Genomic DNA, 25,480 nt, shown 5'->3' with positions numbered 1-25,480 from the left:
ATCGCTCGCGTAACGCGGTTAATCGTTTCAATTCAAACGACTAATCCCCGCGCTTCGGTTCGTCCTTTTCCCGTTTTTGGGGTGGCCATTTTTCGCGCCAGCCAGCGAACGAACAGGTAGCGAGGAGGTTCCCTGCCAATTCCAATTAACTGATTATTAGGCCCGCGCCAGCCCTAACGGAACGTTACGCCTGTCCCGTTCAGAGAACCTTGATAAATGCTCGCGACGGGACGCTACCATTCCTCGTCTACCTTTTTCGATCGGTGATTCGCTGGTTGCGACTTCGCGTGGAACAGAGGAGAGAGCATTTCGAAGATGCTGGGCTTAGCGAGAAGAGTTTTCGTATTTACGTGGTCGAGCAAGATGCAAGTGATCGAGTATGCTTGACTCTGTGTACATTTGTTTGACGAAGGAGGATTTGGATATTCCTGTTTCTGAAGTTTCGTTAAGTTTCTATATTTACAATCTCGTTGTCGTTCCACCGTGGACGTTTATGGAAATTAACGTTTTCGTGGATAAAAAAAAATGGAACCTGCATAGAAGATTGTTTTACCTGTGAAACGCTATAAAGAGCGCCGTACTTTGAACATCTTATACGTATATTTTCGCATGTTCTATACACACAAAGTCCGCCGTCCACTAAATCGTCTACTTAGCTCGAATACATTTTTTTATCTACTCGGAGAGAAATTTGATCGGAAGAAGTTTAACAAAGCAAGATAATTAGAATTTTTGTAAATAAATTATAAATAAAACGGGCGAAAGGTTGTTGGCAACAATGTACGAAGCGCCAGCAACGTCTGGATGATTCCGACCTGTTAGCCCAATTTCACATTCCATCTCAAGGACGCCCAGAACGACTCGACGAAGAACAGGGCGAGAAAGGGAGAGACACGCATTCGCCGTACGTAGCGCATTATCTTTTCGCATTTTTCGACCGAGATTATTCTCGAAACGAATGGCCCTCTTAAGGCTCGCGACCGAACCATTAATCTGGCTTCGGTGATGGCCAAGTTGTCGGGCGCGCGCGCAAATCGGCCATTGCGAATCCTTTAATACCGTATCGTAATGCCATCCCCCATCAAACGTCGTTATTTTAATTTCGTTTTCGCGTGTCGTGGCGCCGATAATAAACTACGGACCGCCTTGGTATCCAGTTAAAAGTTCGATCCTCCTCGACCAAAGGAAAGTGACAATCTCTGTATGGCAATACATTATCGAATGCATAATATGGTAACGTGAGTCCTTAAGATCGATGTTGTTGAGGATACTTAACGTCGGTTCGTCGAGGACTCTTTGTCGAGATCGATAATACGCCACGAGATGATAATTTTATTTTTAGATCGAGATCAGCAATCGTTGTATGGGAAAATAATATCGAGACGGAGACCTTGAACGGTGGGATAAGATTGGTTCAGGTAGAAAGCTGCTGATATTATTAATTTTCCCTTTTTTGGTCAGTCAGTCGACTTTGTTTTGAAAGCAACAATTACAAAGTGGCGAAATTTTTAAATCGATACGCGTTTCGCAAGAAACAATTAATTTTAAAAAAACAGCTCGAATCGACTGGTGAAAAACTTTGATAAAATATCTGATAATTTCTGATCGACGATGAAATCAGATTCGATAATTAGAAAAATCTCCGGCTATGTTATACTAGAATTCCATAATTTTCATCGACGTATATGTCTCGATCAGTGAACGCGTAAGAACACGTCTAAATTTACAATTTAGCCATTCAGAAACCAGAATTTGCAAAAAGACTTCCGACGTATCTGTCAGGTAAAGTACAATGTCCATACCGTTAAAGAAAACCGCGGAAGACACAGTTTACGGTCTTTACTCAGCCATCAGTCCGGGTTTAAATCAATTCTGACGGTTTCCAACGTAACCACGGCCATCGACGTCAAAGAGGAAGAGTCCAGCAGCGAGATTCGCGTCTGTTCCGGCGTCCACGTCGGCCTAGACGATGTCGATGGTATTGATGGTGGTGCTGACGATGGCCGTGCTTGGCCGCTAACTACAATTGACTCCGACCTCTGCTGCACCTAGACTCCGAGGGAGCCGCTTCAGGGCAGATTCTGCCTGCCATAATGTTCCAAGCCTGACGGTTCACGATTCCTCAACGATGATAACCGTCAGCTATTCGCGCCGCGCCGCTTTGTACGCTCTGGAATATCGCCTCTTTGCGTTAGAATTCGCAGTAATATTGCCGTGACTTGCATTTCACATTTTTTGATAACTCGATTGCGTTCAGTTAGTTAGGTCGAACGAACGAAATATTTGGAAATTTTGGAAGTTTGGTAATTTAATACACTTCGTATAATCAGGCTTTGGAAATTTTTTCAGCAACTAAAAGAAGTATTTTGAGGGAATTTAATTAACGATTTCGACGGCAGAAATTGTCACAACGAAAGATAGAAATATTTTGGGGAAGAATAATTCGTTCGAATCGAAGCTTCGTTTAGTTACGAGAAAAAGATTAGAAAAAAATGGATTAGAATTTTTCTCTTTAATCCAAGTATGGCCATTATCCTTGCAGAAGGACGACCGCATAGTAATTTGCAAGAATTACAGAGTTAAATAGCGGGGAGAATATTTAAAGAGTGTCTAAATCAATGGACTTTCACTCTCGACATGGCTGCACAATGAGTTTCCTTTTTGAATGATACGCATCTGAACGTCCTTCGTATATCGAGCACAAAGAGCCATTATGATCGTGATAAAGGAACGCAGAGAACGTTCATTCCGGTTATGACCGTTCGAGTGTTAAAGAAAGACCGGTGTTTCGTGTTGTTAACGCGTTCGAGTGGTACGCTGAACGTTTCGTTAGTGGAACGATCATTTTCGCTGGATGAAACCGTATCGGGACGCTAAACGGATCTGTCAGTGGCAAAGTGGATTTCGACAACGCATCGATTGGCCGTTTGCAACGAGCGTATCGAATCGAGAATTTGCGTTAAACGATAATTTAACGATACTCACGTGCTCGTCCACCGAGTACGTCAGCTCTCCATCGTCGTACAAAACGAACCATCTTCTCTGCCATCTCTGAAAAATAAATTAAAAAGGATTTATCAGTGATATATCTCGCGAACAAAAATGCGATGTTTGTTTAAAATATTTACGACGAGTTCTGCAAAATTAATAATTCTGCTAATAACTTTGCAGAACTACGTACCATCTATGTAATAATACAAGACAGAAATTTGAATATTTCAAGAACATATGACAAAAAATTCGGCAAAATTGATCGTTTTTCAGATTATTTTATATATCACGGTGTATCTTCAACGCGAGTAGTTTTAGAAACTTGGAAACGTGTTAAAAGGAACGATTAGGAAGGAACAAGGGACGAAGAACGCGAAGAATTCACTTTCGATGACACCCGGTCGTTTTCGTGGAAACGTTTATTGCATCAAGTGAAAAGAATTCCGCTGAAAGCGAGGCCGGACTTGTCCAACTTACATGCAGGAATCTCTAAGTCTCTGGACGTGGCAGCTGGACAATTAGCACGCTGCGGTCGTTAATTAGGAACGAAGCTTAGAAAGAACCGTACAGCGTCCGTCATTCGTCGCGAGCTTCCCTCCATTTTGTTAACTTGCCAGGTTCTTCGCGTCACTGTCAATCCACGTTTCTCAAATTGAAGGAAAATATGAAAGGATCGTAATCGAGAAATCCCCTTCGTTGGTCAAAACTAAAGCGAGATTAGATCCAGAAAAATCCAACAACTCCGGCTACTTCGTCCAGACGCTTGAAAATTTTCGCACTCCACCGACGCTCAGTTTCACTTTCGATTATCGCGTTAACAGTTCACTGCGATCGCCCACTGATCATCTTGAGGTGGATAGTAGGGTCAGTGACAGTGCTGCTGCTGGTACATGATTTTTGTCTTCATCCGGGTTGCCTTCTTCTCGGTTGGAAATCGTGGAGAAAAAATGGGACTACGAGTGTCAGGATTTGAACCTGGTCTGGAACGTTCGCAATCAACGGCGCTAACCACTGCTCTGCCGTCGTCCGGTCATAGTTTGCTATCGAGTGCCACTACAACCTACATCTTAAGGGCTACATTTTCCGCGCCTTCGCGTCCCACCACGCTATCTCAACGATATCGAGGCGATAAGCGTGGGCGCGTAGAATGAAGCTATCCGGTGGAAACTTAACCGCGTAACTGTGACTGGTTTTCGCCGGCACCCTGCAAACGGTTACAGTTCACGAGGGGTCGATTCTCGTGGGTTGATGATTCGCGAAGGGACGGCGACGTCGTCGTTGTCGTCGAAACAGGCAGCCTAGGTACCGTTGCAAAATCCTCCTCCATCCGAGAACGAACAGAAGAAGAAGGATAAGAAGAGGGATACGGAATAAAAGAGAGAGAGGCGAGATTTCAGCCTACACGAGGCGGCGGTATCTTCATCTGGTAATTATTCAGCGGGCCTCGTACGCGAGAGCCGCGGCACGTGCGTGGGAAGATCTGTTCGTGAAGGAAGAGGAAGAAGAAGCGGACGAACAATGCCGCGGGATTGAGACGGCGCGAGAGAAAGCACGGAACGAGCCCGTAATCTCTTCCTCGTGGAACGCTCGCGAGCTAGCGAGCTGCAACGCTTCTCCGCGCCGTGGCTTCTCGCTTCAATAGACCTCGTGGGGAACGTGCGAAAATCCGCAAAATCCCTCTCCCAGTGGCGCACGCTCGGCTACTGTGCCATACTTTGGAACAGTTTGCAAACGCGGCTTTGGATTTACGACTGCTAGACTGCAGATTTTTATACAGTATCATATTTTTACGTTACTTTCGCTCGAAAGTTTCCAACGCGTCTATCTACGTTCTTTTGATAGACAAACATATTGCGATTGCAAGCGTCGCTTGAAAATATTCATCGCAGTCTGAATGCCGTAGCAAAATCGTGTTAATAGCGGCATTGGAAATAAAATATTCGTTTGCTTGAGAAAGTCGTTGTTTCTTTCCAAGTTCTAACGCGCTTTAAATTTCCAAGCGGCTATGCATGTGCGTGACAATAGGGGAAGCTTCGTGAATGAAAAAGGAAAGGGATGACGAAGTAGGGTCTAACGTTAATTTTAAAATCGGGTTTGGTGTTCCTGTTGCTCACACTGATTCAGTGTGATCGATGGCTCGAACTGTTTTGAATGCATAATGGTAGTAGTTATATTCTAAATAGAAACTGTTTCAGATGAAGGAAGAAAGAAAGAGATAAAGTAGGGTCTGACCTTAAAATTGATTAGGTTGATGGTTTATACCGTTTGAGTGTATAGTGACGTAGATTGTGTGCAGGTTAAATTATTCGTTAAATTCTGCGTAGGATGGATTGCGTTAAATATTTAAGGACGAAAAGAAGAAAAACGAAGAATTGGTACTTTCGATACCAACGATGTTTTCGTAGATGATCAAAATTCTAATTTTACAGACAATGGGTGTATTTAGTAAACGCTGAATAGCGTGGCAAAGAAGCAGAGAAAAAAGTAGTTAAGGTGATTGGTAATCAAAGTCGGTCGACGTTGTGTAAGGAAATAGGTCTGTTCTCGAGCGTGCATCGTAATTTCGTGCATCGAGGGACCCGCATATTCCTGACCTACCACATCTTCCTGGTTTGAACAGCCGGTCGTTAACACCGCCCACCAACCAGGCTGTTTCTGGTTCAACCCGTTCTGTTCATTTCGATCATCGATGAGTAAAATCACCGACGTTCCAACAGTTACGACCGAGATAACGACCTGGGCTCATTCTCTTAACACTTGTATCTGTCCCGCCAAATGCGTTTCTACGAACGTACCGCGATAAAGAACAACAGGAAACGAGATTTGCCTCGTAAGATTTCTAGATCGCATCTTATCTCGCAGTCCTAGAAAATCGCTCGATCGAATACGAATGAATCGAAGACGCTAGAATACCAAAAATATTATATGATTTATAATACTTTTCAGCTTCGATTCGCTGAAACTACAGGGTAATCGCTTAATTTTAAATCACTCAGTAGATTAATTTATCATAAATCACTGTGTTGGAAGAAAAGTAAATATTCCAAATAATCGGAAACAGAGAAACGTTTCGTTGAATGATATTTCTTAAGATTATAGGTAACTGCAGGTACTGAAATACCGAAACTTGTACAATTTTTTATCAAATAACGGTAATGAAACCACGGAGAGTATCGATCGGTCCGACACAGGCAACTTCGGAACGCTGACCTACCGCACCTTCTTCCGGGTATAGCGACGATCGTTTTGCATCGCCCACGGATCAAGGACTTCTGGTTTCATCGGCACACCAGCGTCGCGTCGATCATCCGGGACGGGATGCTTCCTCGAGGGGGAAGCTGGATAAAAAAGGTGAACATACCACTTTGTCACCGGTGACACGCGGAATTTCGCATCGCTACGATCCAGAGAACGCTTAGACACGCTTTTAGACACGTCTCTAATTTATGTCAACTCTATCTCGTATAATATAGATTCGTACTGACGCGTTTACGAGTGAACACACCACTATTGATAAATTTTTTATCATCGTCAAACTTTAATCCTTCGTCTTATGATCTTTTATTTACTACTTCGATTTTTCGAGACCTCTTCTTTTTTTCTCCTTTTTTTTTTCTTTATTTTTTGTCCAAGTAATTACAATCACCGCTAATAATACACTGTCGTATCCTGAATAATTCAAAATTATTAAGCGAGAGATTAATAGCATGCTCGTTAAGAGCGAATTTCAGAATATTGAAATATATCGTTGATAATACGTGGTCTTTCATGCAAAAATCTGCCTGTAAGATTTGAATAATGATTCGTGTCACGAAAGCAATGAAGTTTCGCATAATTAGAAGCTTCAGCTTCCCGCGTACTGCACGCCGTGTACAACGATGCACAGATAAGAGAAATATAGCAAAGTCATAAAAAACATCAGAGAACGAATACAATAGAACGTTTGAGTATGATTCATGTATCTCGTTACGTTCCTACATGCAAATCGTATGACTAAGACAAAACCGAAGACACGATTTTCTTGAGAAACTACGCGTCGCGTCGTCCACGCTGCTTATAACGCTCACAGCGAAAGCATTAATCCAAAACATCCGACTGTTAAACCTAATGATCACTAAACTCACACTGTACGTACTTGAATTTTGCACGATGCCACAAGACTACACACAATCGTTGCTAAACTGACTACATCGTATGCCAAAGTTTCTAGTCATAGAAATCGTGCAAAATGAATGCAGGCAGTCTAGATGTTTCATAGAAGAGAGATTTTAGAATTTAATACGCTGTCAATCAACATCGATTCTCTAAATTTGATTTTGATTAAATATACAGGGTGGTTGGTAACTGGTGGTACAAGCGGAAGGGGGGTGATTCTTTTTTTTTTTTTTTAATTTTTCCATCGAGACAACGATCTACAGTGAGATCCGTTATAACGTACCGCACGCGTACCAAGCGAAAATTCAAAGTCGATTTTCTCGAAAACAAAGGCTCAAACGAAAAATTTTTATTCTATATTTTCGACTTCTTTTTTCGCGTAGAATCACCCACCCGCTTTCCGCTTGTACCGCCAGTTACCAACCACCCTGTATATGTTTCTGCCACTCTTTTCAACGTTTGAAAAATATGAATAACATCAGTTAAACATACGCGATTGTGTCATAATTTAAAAGCTCTTTTGATAAAAACGCCATAAAGAATGACGCTTTTCAATTTCAACGGTTTTCGACAAAGAAAAAAGTAAATTAAAAGGGTTAGAGGAAAGTAAAAATAAAAACGGCTGGATAAATTAAATCGACTAATAAAAAATAAAATTCGCTAAGAATAGCTCTAGATAAAAATGCAAACAACATCACAATCTGCATAGTGAGTAAAAGGATGGTGGCATCGCGAGCTTATTTAGTATTCGCCGGGAAGGTTTCCTCACCGAGCGTTGAAATCACCGGTTCCCGGCCGTTCTCCGCGGCGTTATCGCGTCGCGATCGTTCCCTCCGCAGATCCATCGATTACGGAAGTTAGAAAGCGGTCCAGTCAGCGGGGACCGGCTACGAGGAGGCGAGTCGCGCTTCCAGAACGAACGCGGACGAATTTATTATCGTTGGAGCACGCGTTGATGCGCGCTGATGTTCAGCGCGAGGATGCACGTAACGTCGAGCGATACCATCACGATTTAGAGCGAAATGGTTGGCGCGAAACCAACGTACGTGTAACCGAGGCGATGGTATTGGATAACATCATTAAAACGTATATACAATATTCGATAAAATAAATTCCTGAAAAAAAAGACAAAATTAAAATACCAATAACGAGAGGAGTCTCGGATTTCAAGGAAAATTTCAAGGAAAATTTCAGGCAAATTTAATATACCAGTAGATCTATACGTACAGAGATAGTTGTTGTAGACACTTTAATATAACACTAGATAGTCGAGTAATTATGAACAAGTACAATTGATCGGATACAATAAAAAAGAAACAAAGTACTCTAATACGAACGTTTGTAAAAATCTTATCCCGATCGAATTATTCTTGACGAAAAAGATGACGATAAAAAAAGAATTCCTACGTTACTCCATAACGTGAGGTTCTAAGAAACATCTGTTAATAAAGATTAATAATTATCACGCGAGGAATATCGGGAAAAAGAGATCTTTTAAAAGAAGCATAGAAGGTGTTCGTGACATGGTAACTTGGCACCGAACGTCTCGACTTCCCGTGCGACTTCCTGGTCACCGATCAGCTTGTATCTTCTTCGACTCCGTGTCCGTGTTTACCTCACGATTCTCGCGTGGCGTGGTCATAGCGTAGCGTGCTACCATGCATAGGCTGCCGCTATCATTTAAGCTCCCGTGTACCAGCTGAGAATGGGCGAGGTTGCTGAAGGGACCAATCTGACCTCAACGGTAACGTGACCTAACGATACTGCTGGCGATTTCCCTGATCAAACAACTACGACTCCAGTCCATCCTATTTCCCGGTGATCCTCGAGGATAGTCGTGCCGCAGGAATTTCAACATTCCCTACCACGCCAATTCAGTACCCCGACTACCTTGTCTGCTTCGATCGAGTTCTCTCACAGATTCGCAACGTTAAGTTGAAACGGTACAGGAGCACGATCCAATAATTACGCTTCCGTCTCGATAACAGTCGATATTAATTTTCCCTAGGAATTCCAAAAATATTCTAATCCAATACAATCCGTAAATCGTCGCAATTCGACGACGATAAAATTTGATAAATCTTCTAGAACACCCAATTACGTCCGAATTGAACGCCTATTCCTACTTATCCCTCTCTTACGAACACGTATCATAAATTTCTGTAAAGTACGGCAACGATACTTCCAGCGAGACAACGATCCTTCCACATGATCGAACTCACGAATAAAACGAATCGATTCGCGGCGTTCTCATCGACCTTGCGAATCAGATCTGTTATCCACCGTTGGTCCGATTCAGAACGTTCCAATTTCACCAGGGTACTTCCTGGTTATCGATTATCTTCGACCACCTAACCGTCCATAAAGAGTAGCGGGCACCGAGGCCAACGTTTAGTCACGGTGTCTTATCAAGAATGTAGGCTACCGGCGTGGTTTTCCTGTTGCGCGAATATATCAATTTACCGTATGTATCGCGCGCCACGATCTAGCCGGCCCATCGGTGGCTGGAAACACCCACCGTCATCGTACGCGTCGGAAATCGATCGATCGAACATCTATCGTGTCTCTCCCTTTTCAATCGTCTTTGTCTCAATCGTTATCTCGTCTCTTCTATCGGATGTGTATCGATTCGTGCTACGAGACCAACAACGATCCATTAATTAATCATTACCGCGTTTTTTCATCGGTTCATGCCTGCTGGCACCCTTGATAGAATAATCTACGACGAGATCGGTCGTTACAGCTTTACGTGCACTTCCTAGCGGTTGATCATCGTATCCGTGCAACGTATATCCGTCACGATCGACGCAGACTACAGCCATGATACGTTCTCGTATCGGGAATCGTCTCAACATCACGACACTGTCCACTCGTGCAGGTTTTCGATGCTTTTGCTTTTATATAATAGCGATCGCGTGACGTTGGATCGGAACATCGATCGTTTTATGCGCCATCAATGTCGATCGCTTATAATTCTCGTCGATACGATAGGATACTCGCAGAAGAAGAAAAAACTTGAATCAGACAGATCGTGCAAAGATCGTTGCTTTCAATTTTCACGAAAATCCGCTACAAACTCTAATTCGAGATTGCCGTACATAATTGGCCGGATTTCTATTACCATACTCGATACGATGTGATTCTTTACAATTGAAACTTCCAAACGAAAGGACCACTGTATGGAAATCTCGAATTAGAGTTGGTAGCGGATTTTTGTGAAAATTGAAAACAACGATTTTCAAATGAACTTTGCCGTACTGACTGGCCAGATTTCTACTACCATACTCGATACGATGTGATTCTTTACAATTGAAACTTCCAAACGAAAGGACCACTGTATGGAAATCTCGAATTAGAGTTGGTAGCGGATTTTTGTGAAAATTGAAAACAACGATCTTCAAATGAACTTTGCCGTACATAATTGGCCAGACTTCTATTACCATACTCGATACGATGTGATTCTTTACAATTGAAACTTCCAAACGAAAGGACCACTGTATGGAAATCTCGAATTAGAGTTGGTAGCGGATTTTTGTGAAAATTGAAAACAACGATTTTCGAATGAACTTTGCCGTACATAATTGGCCAGATTTCTATTACCATACTCAATACGATGTGATTCTTTACAAGTGAAAATTCCAAACGAATGGACCACTGTATGGAAAAGTTCATTTGGAAATATTTCGTACAGTATAACACGCAATTAAATACGTTCGTAGAAGAAGCTGTGTACAGGTGTTCGGTCTACAGTACTTTGATAATAAGCTTGTGTACGAATAAAGGCGTCATCTATATTAAATCACTATTGCTACTTGATTATCGCCGTGCAGCCAAAGAATTCTCTGTGGAAGAATGGGAAATATGTAGGAGACAAAGATCTACTTGTTCTCGTAGGAGGGAACGGCTACCGTTACACGCGCGGCTCTTTACGTGGAATCGATCTCGATCTCGTTGGTCTGTGCACACAGGTGCGAGCGGTCACGTTCGACGCGCAATCGATCCGAAATGCAACGAGCCGATCGAGTCAACGCCGTCCGACCGCATTTAATTAAAGCTAGACAGGTGCATCGGAGAAAGCACCGGAGGACTCTCGTCGTCGAGTGAAAGTCGCCGGCAAAGTCAACGACGAATGTCCCGTGTACTCTGTGAACGCTCGTGTTTGCTTGTTCAGTCGATGTCTTGCTAATCGGTTAACGTTTACCGGGCTGAACCATTGTGAGGAGCGGTTAGGATAATTTGAACAGTACATAAACATTTATTGGCTGTGAAAATGGATGCTGCAAAGAAATATTCCGACGAATATCGTTTCATCGTCTAGCTTTATTCTTTCTAGATTCTATTAAATATTTATTGGATTAAATGATAAAAGATGAATAATCGAACGAAATACTCTGACGAATTAAATGCATCGTTCTCGTAGACACATTCTTTTTAAGCTACGATCGAAACGATTTAATTGTAGAATTTGCAACGATAAAGGAAAAAGTTATGCAATGCGTTAGCACTTGAAGAATTTGATCGTTGTTATTGAAAGATTCTTGTATCGCGAGTTTCTATTCACGCTGAAAGACCATAGACGGTGTACGTTTACCTGACCTATACTAAACCGATACAAAGCATATTAGGGACCGCCCCCGATATCGGGAAACCTATAATTAGACCGGTTTGTATACCTCTCACCTATGAATACAACCCTGAGGAAATCTCATAAATGCTAAATACGAGAATAGTAGGCCATTAATACCAGTCAATTTCTTGAAACTTAAATACCAATAGATTCTCTCCTTTCTGTTAAACAGTATTTAGCCTCTATTTTTTTCTACTCGATAGATTTCCACAGGCAAATTACACACCGCTAAATTTCTTCAACTTCTAGTACGTGTTTTACACGTACAGTTCCTACGTGCACTATGATTTCCACTTTTTCATCTTCTCAAAAAGTACGGTATCTTTCCTAACGCAAACCTCTTAAAAATCGAAAGATTCCAATTCTTCCATCCTCTACGGATTAACATGTTCCCATTAATTATCTGCAAATATCATATAAATTTGTCAATTTGCCGATTATCTAAAAACGAGAATGCAAAAATTAAGATCCGCGTGCAACAACGACGAAGTGGAAAGAATAGCAGTGTCAGCCCGTTTCTATTTCGACTGGCGGGGAAAAGAGAAAACATCGTCTGCAAGAGAAATCAGCGAGGTTGTTTAAAAAGCAGGGGAATCTGGAGCCGTGTGGTCGGGAGCAGGTTCGACGTTATCAGCCCGCGTATGCAAGAGTCGAGGGAGAGAAATCCTCGACCTTGATGAAAGCGGCGCGTAGCCACGGTGACTAACTGGTTACAAAATATCTGGCGTGTTCATCTAACGCGTTGAACGACGGGGGGACGTTTTCTCTTCGCGGGAAAATCGGCGGCCTCTCTAATTAAACCGTTTGTTAAACGAAACGCATCGAGGGCTCAGCGCCGCGAGAGCCAGCCAATTAAAACGATGCGATAAATCATCGTAGAGAAGGTCGCGCTCGCTGTGTTCGGTTACCCGATGATGAACATTCGAGGGCTCGATTATCGAACGTAGCCTGATGAACGGGCTGGCGAGTCCTCGGGGAACCTGTTCAACGCGAAACACGATTGCGGAATTCGAGTCAACGTGGCCGATGAAGGTTAAACAGCATATGCAAAAGATGATCGTTATTCGAGGGAAATGTGGTCGAAGATGAATATTCAGACTTCAGTGTACAAGCTTGTGATTAACCCTTCGACAGTGTAATAAAGCGACGAACAATTTGAAGAAATCACGATTTAGAAAATGTTAGAATTGTTAGGCCGTCCGAAAAGTTTCTTTCGTTTTCTGTGCAAATAATAGACAACGTTTTTTGTTTTATATTATTTTGTCGAATTACGTACGATCCATTTTGTTCTGTCGAGATAAACACCGCGACAGACTTGGTTTCACGTTTGTATGAACGTGCATTGTTGTGAAAAACGCGTTTGCGAAAGAAAGACACTTTCCGGACGACCTAATATTTCCGTATCGTCGAGACATCTAGCATTTTCGTTAAATATTTAACGATTTGATTGCTTCGATCGTTGATATTTCTCAGGAATTCGAGATAAAACGCTTTATAGCAACCCTTCGACAGTGTAACAGAGTGGCGGAAAATTTCGAACGAATTACTTTGAGAGTTATTACTTTTCCACGTATCTTACATTTTCGACAAACATTTGGCAGTCTGCTTGTCTCGCTCGAGAAAGATAAGAGAGACCAGACCTGGAACGAATGCAAGAAGGAGACAGAATTTGAATGAACGTAAAAGATGAGAATCACGGACTCGCAGCGAATATAGAAGACGGGTTTGTGCAAATCAAGCGAACCCAGACCTTGAAAAATTACAGCACAGCTCAAGAAAATGTGAGTCACGGCGATCCGACGAGTCTACTAAACATGCAAAATAAAATTTCTTGAATTCCAACCGAGTCTATAAATGAAACATCACACACGGGTCGAAACGGATAAACACGTGAGTCGTAAACCACAATATAGAAATATATGCACATATATACATCTGCAACAAGCGAAAGGACTCGTTAAAGGATAAATTATTAAAACAAGAAAACATTTAACCCACATTTTCATACAAATTCCCGCATTAACTTTGTTTTCAAGAAAACGATGATTAATTTTCTAAGAAAAAGTAGAAGAAATGATCCGGTACACAGAGTAGCTACTATGGTATTAGATCTCAGTGATTATACAAATTGCAAGAGCAATCAGCGGTTAAAAACCTGTTAAAAAGAAAATGAAAGACCAGCTTAACAAGCAATTGAAGAAAAACAGGTCGTCGATCATTGTTCGTTTCCACGCTGTTAGCAATCGTCGCTGGAATTTCCAAGCGGGTTACAAACGAGCGTGGTAACGATATGGATCTGTTTATCCAGAAACGGGCAAGTGGAGTCGCGGGTCAACGCGTTTCTGGCGCTATGGTTCGCGATATGGTTGAAATAGCCCGCGAATTCACCTGAGGCGAGACGATGATCAACGTGTCGACGACTCGTTAATTTTTACCTTCACGGTCTGCCGGCCGTGTACCGCGATAATTCGTCGCTTTACGATTATTTAACCGGCCACACCTACGGGAAAGATCAAACGTGCCGATCGTTCGCAAGCTTTCAACGATAATTGTACGCGCACTCAATTTTCTTATCCTACGATGTTTACTATTTATTGCGATATTTAATGAAAACTTTGTACTGGGTTTCGTACTAACACACTTGTACTAATTAACTAAAACAATAACACCGTAATAGAATAATTTACACGCAAAAAGTTAACGTTAGTTTCTTCGAATTCCAGTCAAAAAAGATACTACATCTACGTAAGTCGTCAGAAAGTTTCTCTCTGACCTAACGCGCTTGAAAGTGCAAACAATATTAAAAACATTCGAGTAAATATCTTGCAAGTTTCATGGTTTGTTCGTCAGATTAATTTCCTTTATTCGTCCCATATTTTTTATTTCGTTTCTACTCGGATTAAATTGTACTCGAAAGTATGAAAAATCGACCTACGTGAAATTGACTTTTCATAAACATTTCACTTCGTAATTATAGAGATCTCCGGTTGACGAGCAAAGTGAACGACAGGTTAACATTTTTGCGGTAGAAAGTGCGCCGGATGTTTCTCTACTCTGCGCTTCCGAATGAACGTCGCGTCGCGTGGTTGCGTTGAACACTGCTCGATAACCTTTCACCCCGATTTCCTTTTCCGGCCGCTTCCGAGTTCTGTCTCGGATGTAAATTCGAAATTTCGCCGTGGAGGCAACATTCCGCCCACGTGGGCTCAACCTCGACATCCACCTTGTAATTTATTCGCGCCAAATACGTCGGATTTACGAAGCCACGAGGACGATGACGCGGAAGGCCTCGTAATTTTCTGCGTTGCCATAAGCTTCATAACCAACACGGTGTACCGTTATCGTAGAACAAGAGAGAAACCGTACAACACTTGACATTGGAAGAGTTATATATCGTCCGTATCTTCGCGCGAATCTACCATTTTGATGCTTGCAAATTGTTGTACTTCTCTGAACAAACTACTTAAGAAGCTAAATTTAGAAATCTACGCCGCATAATGGAGAAACGTACGTTTGCGAGCAGATAAAAGTAGCAGCCACGCGAATTACAAACTTTCACTCATACATGCCTGGATCGTAAGAAGAAGACAATCCTTTAATCTTTCGATTCTTTACGCAGATTTCTCTAAAGGTCTCCGCGAACACTGCGTCTGCGTTTGTAAACTCGTTACACCACGCTAATTAAAACCTCTTACTCGGTATACGGAGATGTCCATTTCCAAAATGTCAACGCGAGTAAATATCGTTTCTCGGAAATTAACTCCGTGCCTTGTATAATAACAATTATACCGTGGCTATACGAACAACGCTAGAAAACTCGATCGACTGCATGGAGCATAATATAATCCATATTTTTATGAACGCGTCGGAGAAAAAGCGAAAGCCAAATAAGAATTTCTCTTATTCCCGCTAAACGTTACAACGAGCCTTTGTATATTTGGTCCTTTTGGTATTTGAGTCCTTTGGATATTTCGTACGAATTTTTCATTCTACGCGTTCCGTGTATTTCCGCGTCGTTAGATTTCCCACAAACGCGTAAATCTGCGAGGTCCAATAGTAACTTTCCGACGAGATACATCGCGATACCAAAAGCGAGAAATTCTCAGAAAATAAAATAAATAATCCTCATGAAGCGAATAATCGTAGTACATCGACGAACGCAAGGATAAGACCATGAAGATTCCAGTGTACTTCCCTCGCCTTCCGCTTTGTTCGTTTCTCTTCGCCACAGCTCATCTAATTAATTCGCAAACGAAATACGGTTACTCGAAGTGTGGAGCGGTCTTTCGATTTGAAATTAAAATATTGACGCGCAGAAGCATGGAAACCAAATCGAACAAGCTATGGCCGTGTGCTCTCTCGCTTGATATATTGGTTCGATTTCTAATCTTCCGCGGTCTATGCTTCCGGCCCCATAAAATATCATTGGTCGTACGTCACGGCCGAACCGTGTCCGCCGCTGTAATTGGTATTGCATCGCGTGGCAACTTCCTTCGTCGACGTCATCGTCCATGGTCGCCTCCATGGCCGATCTGCATAGACGATTATGCGAAAATGTCGGCCGAGATGCTAGGACCGGTAATATAGGCAGGATAAATGTGTCGCCGACTCGTGTTTTCTGTGCGTCTGGCCTCGGAGGTAGAATTATTGGCTTCCAGAGTATCCCCTTTGCCTCGTCACGTTCGGAACACGTACGGATTAGTCGAGCTGCGCTTTCTTGTTCGTTCGCTGTTAGTAGGAAGTGAATCAAGGCGATGCCACGCTGTTGTTTCTTGCTCGTTCGATACAGCTACGGCGAAGAAGATGGTCGGTGTTCAAGGTTGCTTCGTGCCGCTATGAGTCGCGCGCACGTTGCCACGGATAACAAGAATTTGATAGTTTCTTCTATTAATTAATTCTTCGATAATATCGCTCATGCATATTATTTCTCGGAGGATGGAGTACCAGAATGAATGGTCGACTCGTGGTGAAAAGTTTCAGCCTCGGTGGATTTCTATTTTCGTTCTAATTTCAATAGAAACTGGCGACCATCGACGCGTAAATTATGCACCACGTTCGATATTTGTTCGATTTTAACTTAGCTACCGGAGAGGATCGTAAATCAAAGCGTAATAGCGAAGATTCGAAGAGAACGAGAAGGAATAAGAAATGAGGCGAAGGAAGTAGGATTCTTGAGTCGTTGATACATCTAGAGCTTCTTTCGCGCTAGTTGCTCAAACGTCGACTAGCGCTTCAAAGTATACGCTTGGTGCTTGTAAATACCTTCTTACAAATACTCGTGCACGAACGTGTAAAGAACGATCCTTGTGATATCTCTTCCGATGATGCATCTGGCCTGAGAAAGTCGAACGCCCTCGTTCGTAGAATCGAAACAAAACAAAAAGTATTTAAAGTCCCTTGTCCCCTTTCGTTCCCGTTCTGCTTCCCTCGGATACTCTTCGTCTTGTTTCTATTCCGCTGCTGGCATTGTCCTCTCGGCGCGAGGAGTAATGTAATGGGGTCCCGTACGAACGGGCTACGCCATTGTGTCGGGATTTATTGGACGCGGCCGTGGACAAAGGTTTGTCATTGCAAATTATGATTCGTGCACGCATCCCCTCTATCCGCGAGAAAATCACCGACCAATTACCGTTCTTCTGCTTTACGATTGCGAATCTCGTGCCCCGTTAAAATTTCATTTTCTACCTCGTTCGCAGTAAACTGTCGATACTTGTGCGAATTAAAATTCTATTTTGTTGAATCTATTTTATGTTACTGAAATTACAATGTGACTATACTACGCTAAATATCACAATTGTGGCTATACTTTCGACGTTTTACTTTCCCGTATTACTTTCCTATATTGCGTGTATTTTTCCACTTTCGAGTATCCCATAATCGCATAAAAATCCTCGGTTTACTCGTAGAAGAAACAATATTCCAGCGAACTATCACGATGAAATAGCAATTAAGAAATAGATCTGGAAATAGATCTTTGACTGAGAGAGATTGATAAAACTGAAGGCAGCGAGATGAGCTCGTTTACAGCGGAAAGGAATAGAATTTTGAACAGTTCCAGTGAAACGCGAGAGATCGTATACCGTTAAATTAATAAAATCCACGGTGCACGCAGTGGAGCGCGCGTTTATGCAGATATGGTGCACGGCCTCCGCTCGTAAGCCGCATTTCAAGAGAACTGTAAACAAAGTCGTAAGACACGTTCCACGCGGCCAAAGAGAAGCAGGTATATAGCTGCTGGCTTAATAAAATGCCACCGATCGGATTACTCTTGCTGGCTGCTGGCTGTTGCTCCGTAACTCGGCTAACATTGCTCGAAACGAGCCGTTACGCAACGAATATTACGAAAACAGAATGCTGCGCCGGCTACGTCCTGGCTTCGTTCTCTTCGTCACACATACGGCGAACGTGAATGAAATCCTTCATTCTTTCTCGACATAGGGAACGATCTCGCGAGAATCGCGCTTCCTTGCGAACGAAACGCTCGTTAGAATTGCGTCGCGGACCGTGGAACGATGCAGAAGTAGATGCGAAGAACGAATGGTCGTAAAAATCCGAGATCGAAGGATTTGATGAAAGGATATCGTACACGTATGATTCTTTCGGTATTCTTCGATTTATTCTTCTTTTATTAACGATTCTTTACACTTGCACGTTTAATCGAGATCTGTTATCGAGATTTTCAATTTATGCACTTTGGAAAGTTCTAGTCGGATACTAAGGAGAATATCATTTCGATGCGTAGATGTGGGAAAATTCGATGTTGAGACGAAGCAAAATTCTCGGTATTCGCTACGCAATTGATTTCGCTAAAACCAGATACACAGGAACAGGATACACCAGAGAATGGTAATAGTCATAAAAATGGATTGCGAAAAGTACTTGCCAGAAAATCATCAATTTCTTAGAATCCATTCTTATTCCAACTTAGCCCATTCTCGTGAAGCGTTCCACGAAACGTGTCTCATTTTATCTTTCCACCAAACTTCCATCCTCGACGAAACGCTTCGATATTCTACTTTACAAATGTGAAGATACATTTCTAAAACCTTAATACTAACCAAAGTCTAAAACTACTACCAGAAAAGGGAAATATATTTAGAAAGATCTACAGCTCGAGAAGAGAACCGAGTCTCTATTCAAACATCCTAAAGGTCCCTGAAATCACCGACAGATCTGACAAATTTCTGCGAAAAATTATTGTTAAGAATTGTGGATCTTAATTGCCGAAATAAAAGCAAAAGAACACTGAGGTTGCACTCGGAATTCATATTAAAATAGTTTTAGATTTGTTTAATAAACGATTTCCAGGATCTTCGTCGATATACGTTTGCAGGCGTCTCGGCACCCTCTTTGTCTCGCCATCTTCCATACCACGGAACGGTTACATTCGTCTGTTCTTCGAGACGCTGTGCAGACACATGCTTCCACACTCTCATATTCACATACGTGTGTCACTACTACGCGACTGATCTAGTCTAGCACACAAAATTATACATATCTCAATAATTATTTATACTTTACCCTCGCAAGTTGCAAAAGAAAAATTGTACGTTTCTATCGAAAGAAACATCGAACAGTTGCACAGAAGGAAAATTGTACATGTACATAGCGAACTCGAGTAACGATCGGTGGCGGGATGCAAATTCGACGGGAAGTAAAAAGTCTGTACGCAATTGCCGACGTTCTTTATGGGGACGAAACTAGCCGGCATTCAACTGACCGGTGAAAAGTGGCCGCTTATCTGTCCTAGCGGACAGGGCGCAGAGTAGGGGTCGTTATCGCGGCAGGATGTCCTGCGAGGGGACACGATCTAAGTAGCAAAGTGTGTAAGGCATGTCGAACTATCGATTGGCCGACGTATCGCCGACAACGGAAGGTCGATACGCGGGTCCCTGTAGTCGAGCAGAGACCCACATGAGTCGTCGATAAAAGGACGACTCTTTCGAGAAAAAAAAAAAAATGTCCACAGCTATCGCGCTACTACCGTTAATTGAGGATACAGGGAAAAGCGCTACTTAACGATTCAGATTAAAGGAACGCATTTTTCTACTTCTCGAAACAGAAATTCCTCGAGTGGAATACCAACTGTGTGTAGTTGTTTGGTTCGTCGCAGTGCTTCCCAGATAGGCACACGAAAAATATGTTACTCGTAAGAAATTGTGTGTGTTGGGAATTGTGGATCTTAATTGCCGAAATAAAAGTAAAGGAACACTGAGGTTACACTTAGAATTCGTATTAAAATAGTTTTAGATTTATTTAATAAACGATTGTCAGGATCTTCGTCGATATACGTTTTCAGGCATCTCAGCACTCTCTTTGTCTCATCATCTTTCATACCACACTGCCAACGGAACAGTTGCATTCGTTTGTTTTTCGAGACGCTGTGCATCCATATACTTCCACATACTCGTATTCACATACGTGTGTCACTACTACGCGGCTGATCTAGTCTAGCACAGAAAATTATACGTATCTCAATAGTACGCTTCGAAGGGAGGGAATTTGTGCGAACGAGGAACAATCGAGGATCGAGCTGAAGTATTCGTTACGAATAAACAACTGTTCTGAGAATACATTACGTACGTATAGGGGTTGGAATACGCGATACCACGTGGCGATCATGATCGATCGCGCGTGCTAAGAATAGAGTACTGTGCGTGTGAAACGCTTAAGAGTGAAATGCGATTGAGAAGCGAGAAAGTTGTGAGAGAATCGTTCGATTGCGAGAGTCGATCGGAATCGGAGAGTAAAGAGGGAGAGAGTCTGAGCAAATGTCGTTAGATGTAAGTTCGGTTATTTATTAAATTGTATGTTATAAGTAATTACTGTAATTTCAGTTGTTTATTAGAAAGTAACGAATGTATTTATTTAAATTAATCGTGTAGTTAAATCGTTCGTGGAATTAAATTCTCGTCTTGTATTAGTTGTACGTTTAAATTGCTGTATCGTTACACTAGCGTGAATTATCGAATTATCATCGTTGAATAGGTTAAGCAAGTTTTTTTACCGCTTTATCCTACATTTCACGAATATTTCCTCGCATTCCGGCGATCTTCTCGAATAAATCATCAGAGGCTGGAGGAAACACCGAAGGTTGAAATTTACGTAAAAGCGATAATAGGCCTTTTAAATGAAAACGCTCACAGTCGAATGTAGCATCTGCGTGACACCTTTCAACAGGAATGACGTCGCACGGTCTAAAGACTGTGATTTCAATCTACTCTAGCCGACTGATTTGCACGTCGTGTCTCGTCGTTCGGTCAAGCAACGAGCATAGAGGTTTGCCCGCGATCAAGTCGCTTCGCGATGGTTACGTAACGCCTGGAGGTTAAAGGACGTTACCGAAGATCCCGGACGTTGGAGCGTGACACACGAGAAACATGGAACATAGCAGCACCTTGAGCTGCAGTTACGCAACGAATTACGCTGCACAGGCAAATACTCGCTAGAGTTCTAACGAGGCGACCTTTCAGGCTCGACTACCGCGTGGAATCAATCAAAATTAGACATTCCTCGGTATGTGGTAATAATCGGAGAAAGTAGAATCGAGAATCGCACTGAAAATTCTCTTCGACTAACTCGATCGATTCCACTGACACTTCTAAAGTTATCGATCCTGCTAACTTAACCAACACCATTAATTTCTTCTTAATTACATCTGTCGTGTACGTATATTCGTATTATACCTGTTACTGCGTCGATATACGTGTAATTGCATCAATTTTTTTTAACCCTTAGAGTGCTGAATACTCGAGGCCTATGCGGTCCGTACGGACGACGCGCGGCCAGCACTGACCATCGCTGTGTACGGAATACTTTTTCGCTAGACTGAACTTTGTTAATTGACTATTCAGAGCGTAAATCGTAATAGGTTATAGTAATTCTTTTGCACGAGATTAAATGATTCGAGAGCGTTATTTTTTAGTATTAATTATTTATTATAAACATTGAAATTTACGATAAACTAGAATTTGGGTAATAAACTAGAAAACGATAAACTAGAAAAGTAAATTTGGTAAATATAACACAAGTTAATAATTCAGGTGTGTGTGAAAAATTTCAAAACAATTATCGATACATAATCCGACATCGCATTTTCTGCATTCGTATCGCCTGTCGCTCCTTCTCTTATTTTTCACACGAACAACGCGTTTCTTCTTGATAATTGTGTTATGCCGGCGCGATTAGGGCATTTTGATGGAAAATGCCTATCGATTAAACGAAATGGTAAATCCTCAGACTTTCTCCTTCCTCCTCCTAACATGCTTCTACGTTGGAAATATTTTCGTAAAATGTCTCTTATCAACGCTAAATGAAATTCACTAAATTTTTGTTTCGAAGCGGTAGATTTTTGATATAAAATATGTGCATTATATATAAGGAACGCGTTTATATTTATCTCACACGAACGTAATAGTATTACTTCTGCGTAGGTGTTCGGAAAAATTGACAAACGCATGACGCAAACGTTAAACAGAAATGCACCTACTTTTCCGTTGCGTAGTTCGAATCTACGATAAAGCGTTAGGATAAAACGCTAGGAAAACAAATATTAGTTCACGGTACATTTTGAGTAAAATAGAAAATTCTCGTTGAATCCGCGAGAATAAAAATCGCGATCGAAACGAGCTAACGTACAAGCTGGGCGAGTGTAGCATCCAGACAACTACCCTCGAAACGTCTAACGAGTTATCTGATGTAACTTCGAGACGTTCCTAAGCTCCATCTAAATCCATTTCTCCCCGAAGAGAATTAGCGTGGAAGGAAAAAGGGACGAACGACGTACCAGGTTCGAATTAAACCAGGAAACAATGCCCTCGGAGTTCACGTAGCTTCCCTGTAACCACGCTACGCCCGAGCAAGGGAAAACAAGGTAATTCCAGGCGAACGAATTCTCGTGGAATTTGCGGGTGAATTCTTTGGCGCGCTGCCGAAGCTGAAGCTGGTCTGGCGGAAGGGGGCCTGGAATTCCTGGCGCGTTAAATAAGGTCGCGTTCAACCTGGAAGCACCCCGCAGCGGCGCGCAGAAACGCGGACGTCGGGGCTGCTTGGAAATTGCCTCGGAATTTTCCGCGGTGGAATGGAATTTCGCGCGATTTTTATCATTCAACAGCGACTAACTTCTACGTCTCTCTTCGTCCAACCTGGGACCAGCTTCAGGCTGGAACTCGACGTCGTTAACGTAGCCCTTTCAGTTTCCACGATCGAGGCAATTAAGTCGAAAATGAGATGATCAACTATTACGCTCGATTTTAAATGACTGGATCGTGCTCGTCGTACTGCGATTAACGCGTGAAAAGGGTAGTTGGTGCGGGATTCTACAGGGGTTGGTTATGAGCAGGAGCACGAGATTTTTGAGAAAAGTGGACATTTTTGTTGCGTCTCGTGTCGCGACACGAGAAGTACACGAACGAGCAATTAAAATTTACACGGGGAAAATTCTCACGATCAGCGAATCTCCGATTTTTCAGAGTCATGTCGACGATTATCCTCGTCGTATCGGATTATCTTCGGTACGTTCAATCGACGCGAAAACACGGAGATAATCACACGGGAGAAGTACCAGCAGAAGAGAGTCTGACGATGAGGGAAAAATTGCCAAAGGAACAAGGCTTATCGCACGATACAAAACGACGGTCACGGCTCTGACACGTAAACTCATTTAGATGCGTTACACGCCGCGAAATAACAGTCCTTTAAGCTCGTGGCGAGCCGATTAATTGTCCGAGCAGAGGTTCGCTAGCCCCCGTTACACGCGAATGCAAATCGACCGCCGCTGCAGGTGGAAATTACGATTGCGCTCTACGTTCTACGCGGAAATCAGGCGGCCTCGCTTTTAAACAAACTGTCCTGGGGCCACGTGAAATCTCGCGAGCAAGTGGATCGCTTCCGAGTTACGGTTATTTCGGGGAGTTTGTGATTTTCTTCTCGGTAAGGAGTTTGATATGAAATATCGATTGATATTCAAAGTGTGAAATCGATTTTCTTACGTGTTTCAATCGAACAGATTGGTATTGCGAAAACGTCACATTAGAGTGGTTTACAAGCAGAAAAGCGTGACAGGAGGAATACCGATAAGAGTAGAGTGCACTTAGAATATTGAGAAGAGATAATCGAACGATTGTACCTATGGTATCTATTGTTGTCTGATTCGTTGTACCTATACCATCGTTGTTAATCGTTATACAGGTTTTATTTAAAAAAAAAACCTTTATAATTCTATCACATTAATTATTCTATCGGATCTTCCGTCCCAAAAATTCGTAAATCATCCCTGTCCAGATCTTTCAACTACACCCCTAACTCTTATGAGACGGTTATCGTGTTCGTTTCTACAAGTTGTCTTGATAATCGTGTTACTATCGATTTGATACTCGAAAACGAAGTAACATAAACATAAAATCGCATCCTATATTTTCAATGTATTTTCTCACATAGAATCACCATGACCATCGCGGCATATCCTGTACAAATTTGTACGTACTACGGTACATACAAACGTACGTTAAGATACGTATACTTTTCACACGTGTGGCAAACTTCGAAGCTTCTCGTGAACGTTCAGCGACAGTCTCGAACGTCGAAACAAAAGGTGTATTATATTATCGTCGTTTAGCTCCTTCTCCGCGAAGAAATCGCGCGAAGCGGGTAACCTTCGACGCTCTTATATCCTTCACGGCTGAGATCCTGTCCATGGGATCTTCTTTCCTCCGCGGCTCGTTATGCAACACGATTCCATTCGACGCCGGACCGTTAATTTAATTCGCGCTTTCCACTTAATTAATCCCAATTACGCGTGGCGTCGAGGTATAGCAACGGGGCTCGTACTCGACTCGCGCGATATCAACCTCTCTCTCTCTCTCTTTCTCGCTCGTTCCACACGCTCGTTCCACACGCTCGTTCCACACTCTCCTCCACCTGAATGCCCCTTTAATCCGCGAATACCCAGGCTCTCTTGGCGGGCCTCGCGCGCCACAGGCCCGATAAATTAATGACTGACGGCGGTTATTGGCCGTTAAGTCGATTAATAGTTCCGGGTTAACGAGCCGAGCTCGTCTTATCCCGAAAGCGTGGCGGCGCTCGCACCTCGTTGCGAAAACGCTGCAGAGCTTAATGCCCTCTCGGTTAATACAGCTCTCCTGATGCTATAAGAAGGAACAAGCCGGACTACGTTACGGACCAAAGGTTTCTCGGAAGTTGCACTCGGAAGTCTACTGCTCTTCGTGGAAGTACAGTAAAACTGCGTTTATCTGAATTTGTTTATTTGGAAGGGAAACAAGCTTAGTTACAACTAGTGCTCGTATAACAACAGTTATAACTGACTCTCCTACGATCTTTTTACGTGTGTCCATTTTTACCATAGTATCGAATCTGTCAGAACCGCGCTCTTACAGAGACACACCTTTCCAACTTTGCATAACACATCGAAGTATTAGGTTGTCCGGAAAATGACTTTCTTTTACAGACACGTCTTTTACAACGATGCATCCTTATACAAATATGAAACCTAATGTGTCAAACGTTGTGATCTTTAATCTTGATAGAACAAAATGGATCGCACGTAATTCGATGAAATAATATAAAACGAAAAATGTAGCGCATCCATTATTTCCTTACAAAACGAAAGAAACTTTTCGGGCGACCTAATGCTTGTGAAAGATAAAACAAAGAATGTTTTTTACGTTCTAAAGCCGAAGGAAATCTCGA

At 42.4% G+C, this 25,480-nt stretch overlaps 1 protein-coding gene across 5 annotated transcripts in view; it reads right to left on the bottom strand.

Annotated features, from left to right (window-relative positions):
- Positions 1 to 25,480, bottom strand: part of LOC117235362 (protein outspread) — a 210,910-nt gene that overhangs the window by 88,462 nt on the left and 96,968 nt on the right. For all 5 annotated transcript variants that reach the window (XM_033497311.1, XM_033497314.1, XM_033497313.1 and 2 more), the window contains exon 4: positions 2,986 to 3,051. In XM_033497311.1, the coding sequence (XP_033353202.1) occupies positions 2,986 to 3,051 (66 nt within the window). The remainder of the gene's footprint in view (positions 1 to 2,985; positions 3,052 to 25,480) is intronic.

This window comes from Bombus vosnesenskii, unplaced genomic scaffold, assembly GCF_011952255.1.
Source record: "Bombus vosnesenskii isolate JDL3184/JDL3185 unplaced genomic scaffold, Bvos_JDL3184-5_v1.1 scf7180000013316, whole genome shotgun sequence".
NCBI lineage: Eukaryota > Metazoa > Arthropoda > Insecta > Hymenoptera > Apidae > Bombus > Bombus vosnesenskii.
The sequence above is the reverse complement of the archived record's forward strand: the minus strand, read 5'-3'. Positions and strand labels throughout refer to the sequence as shown.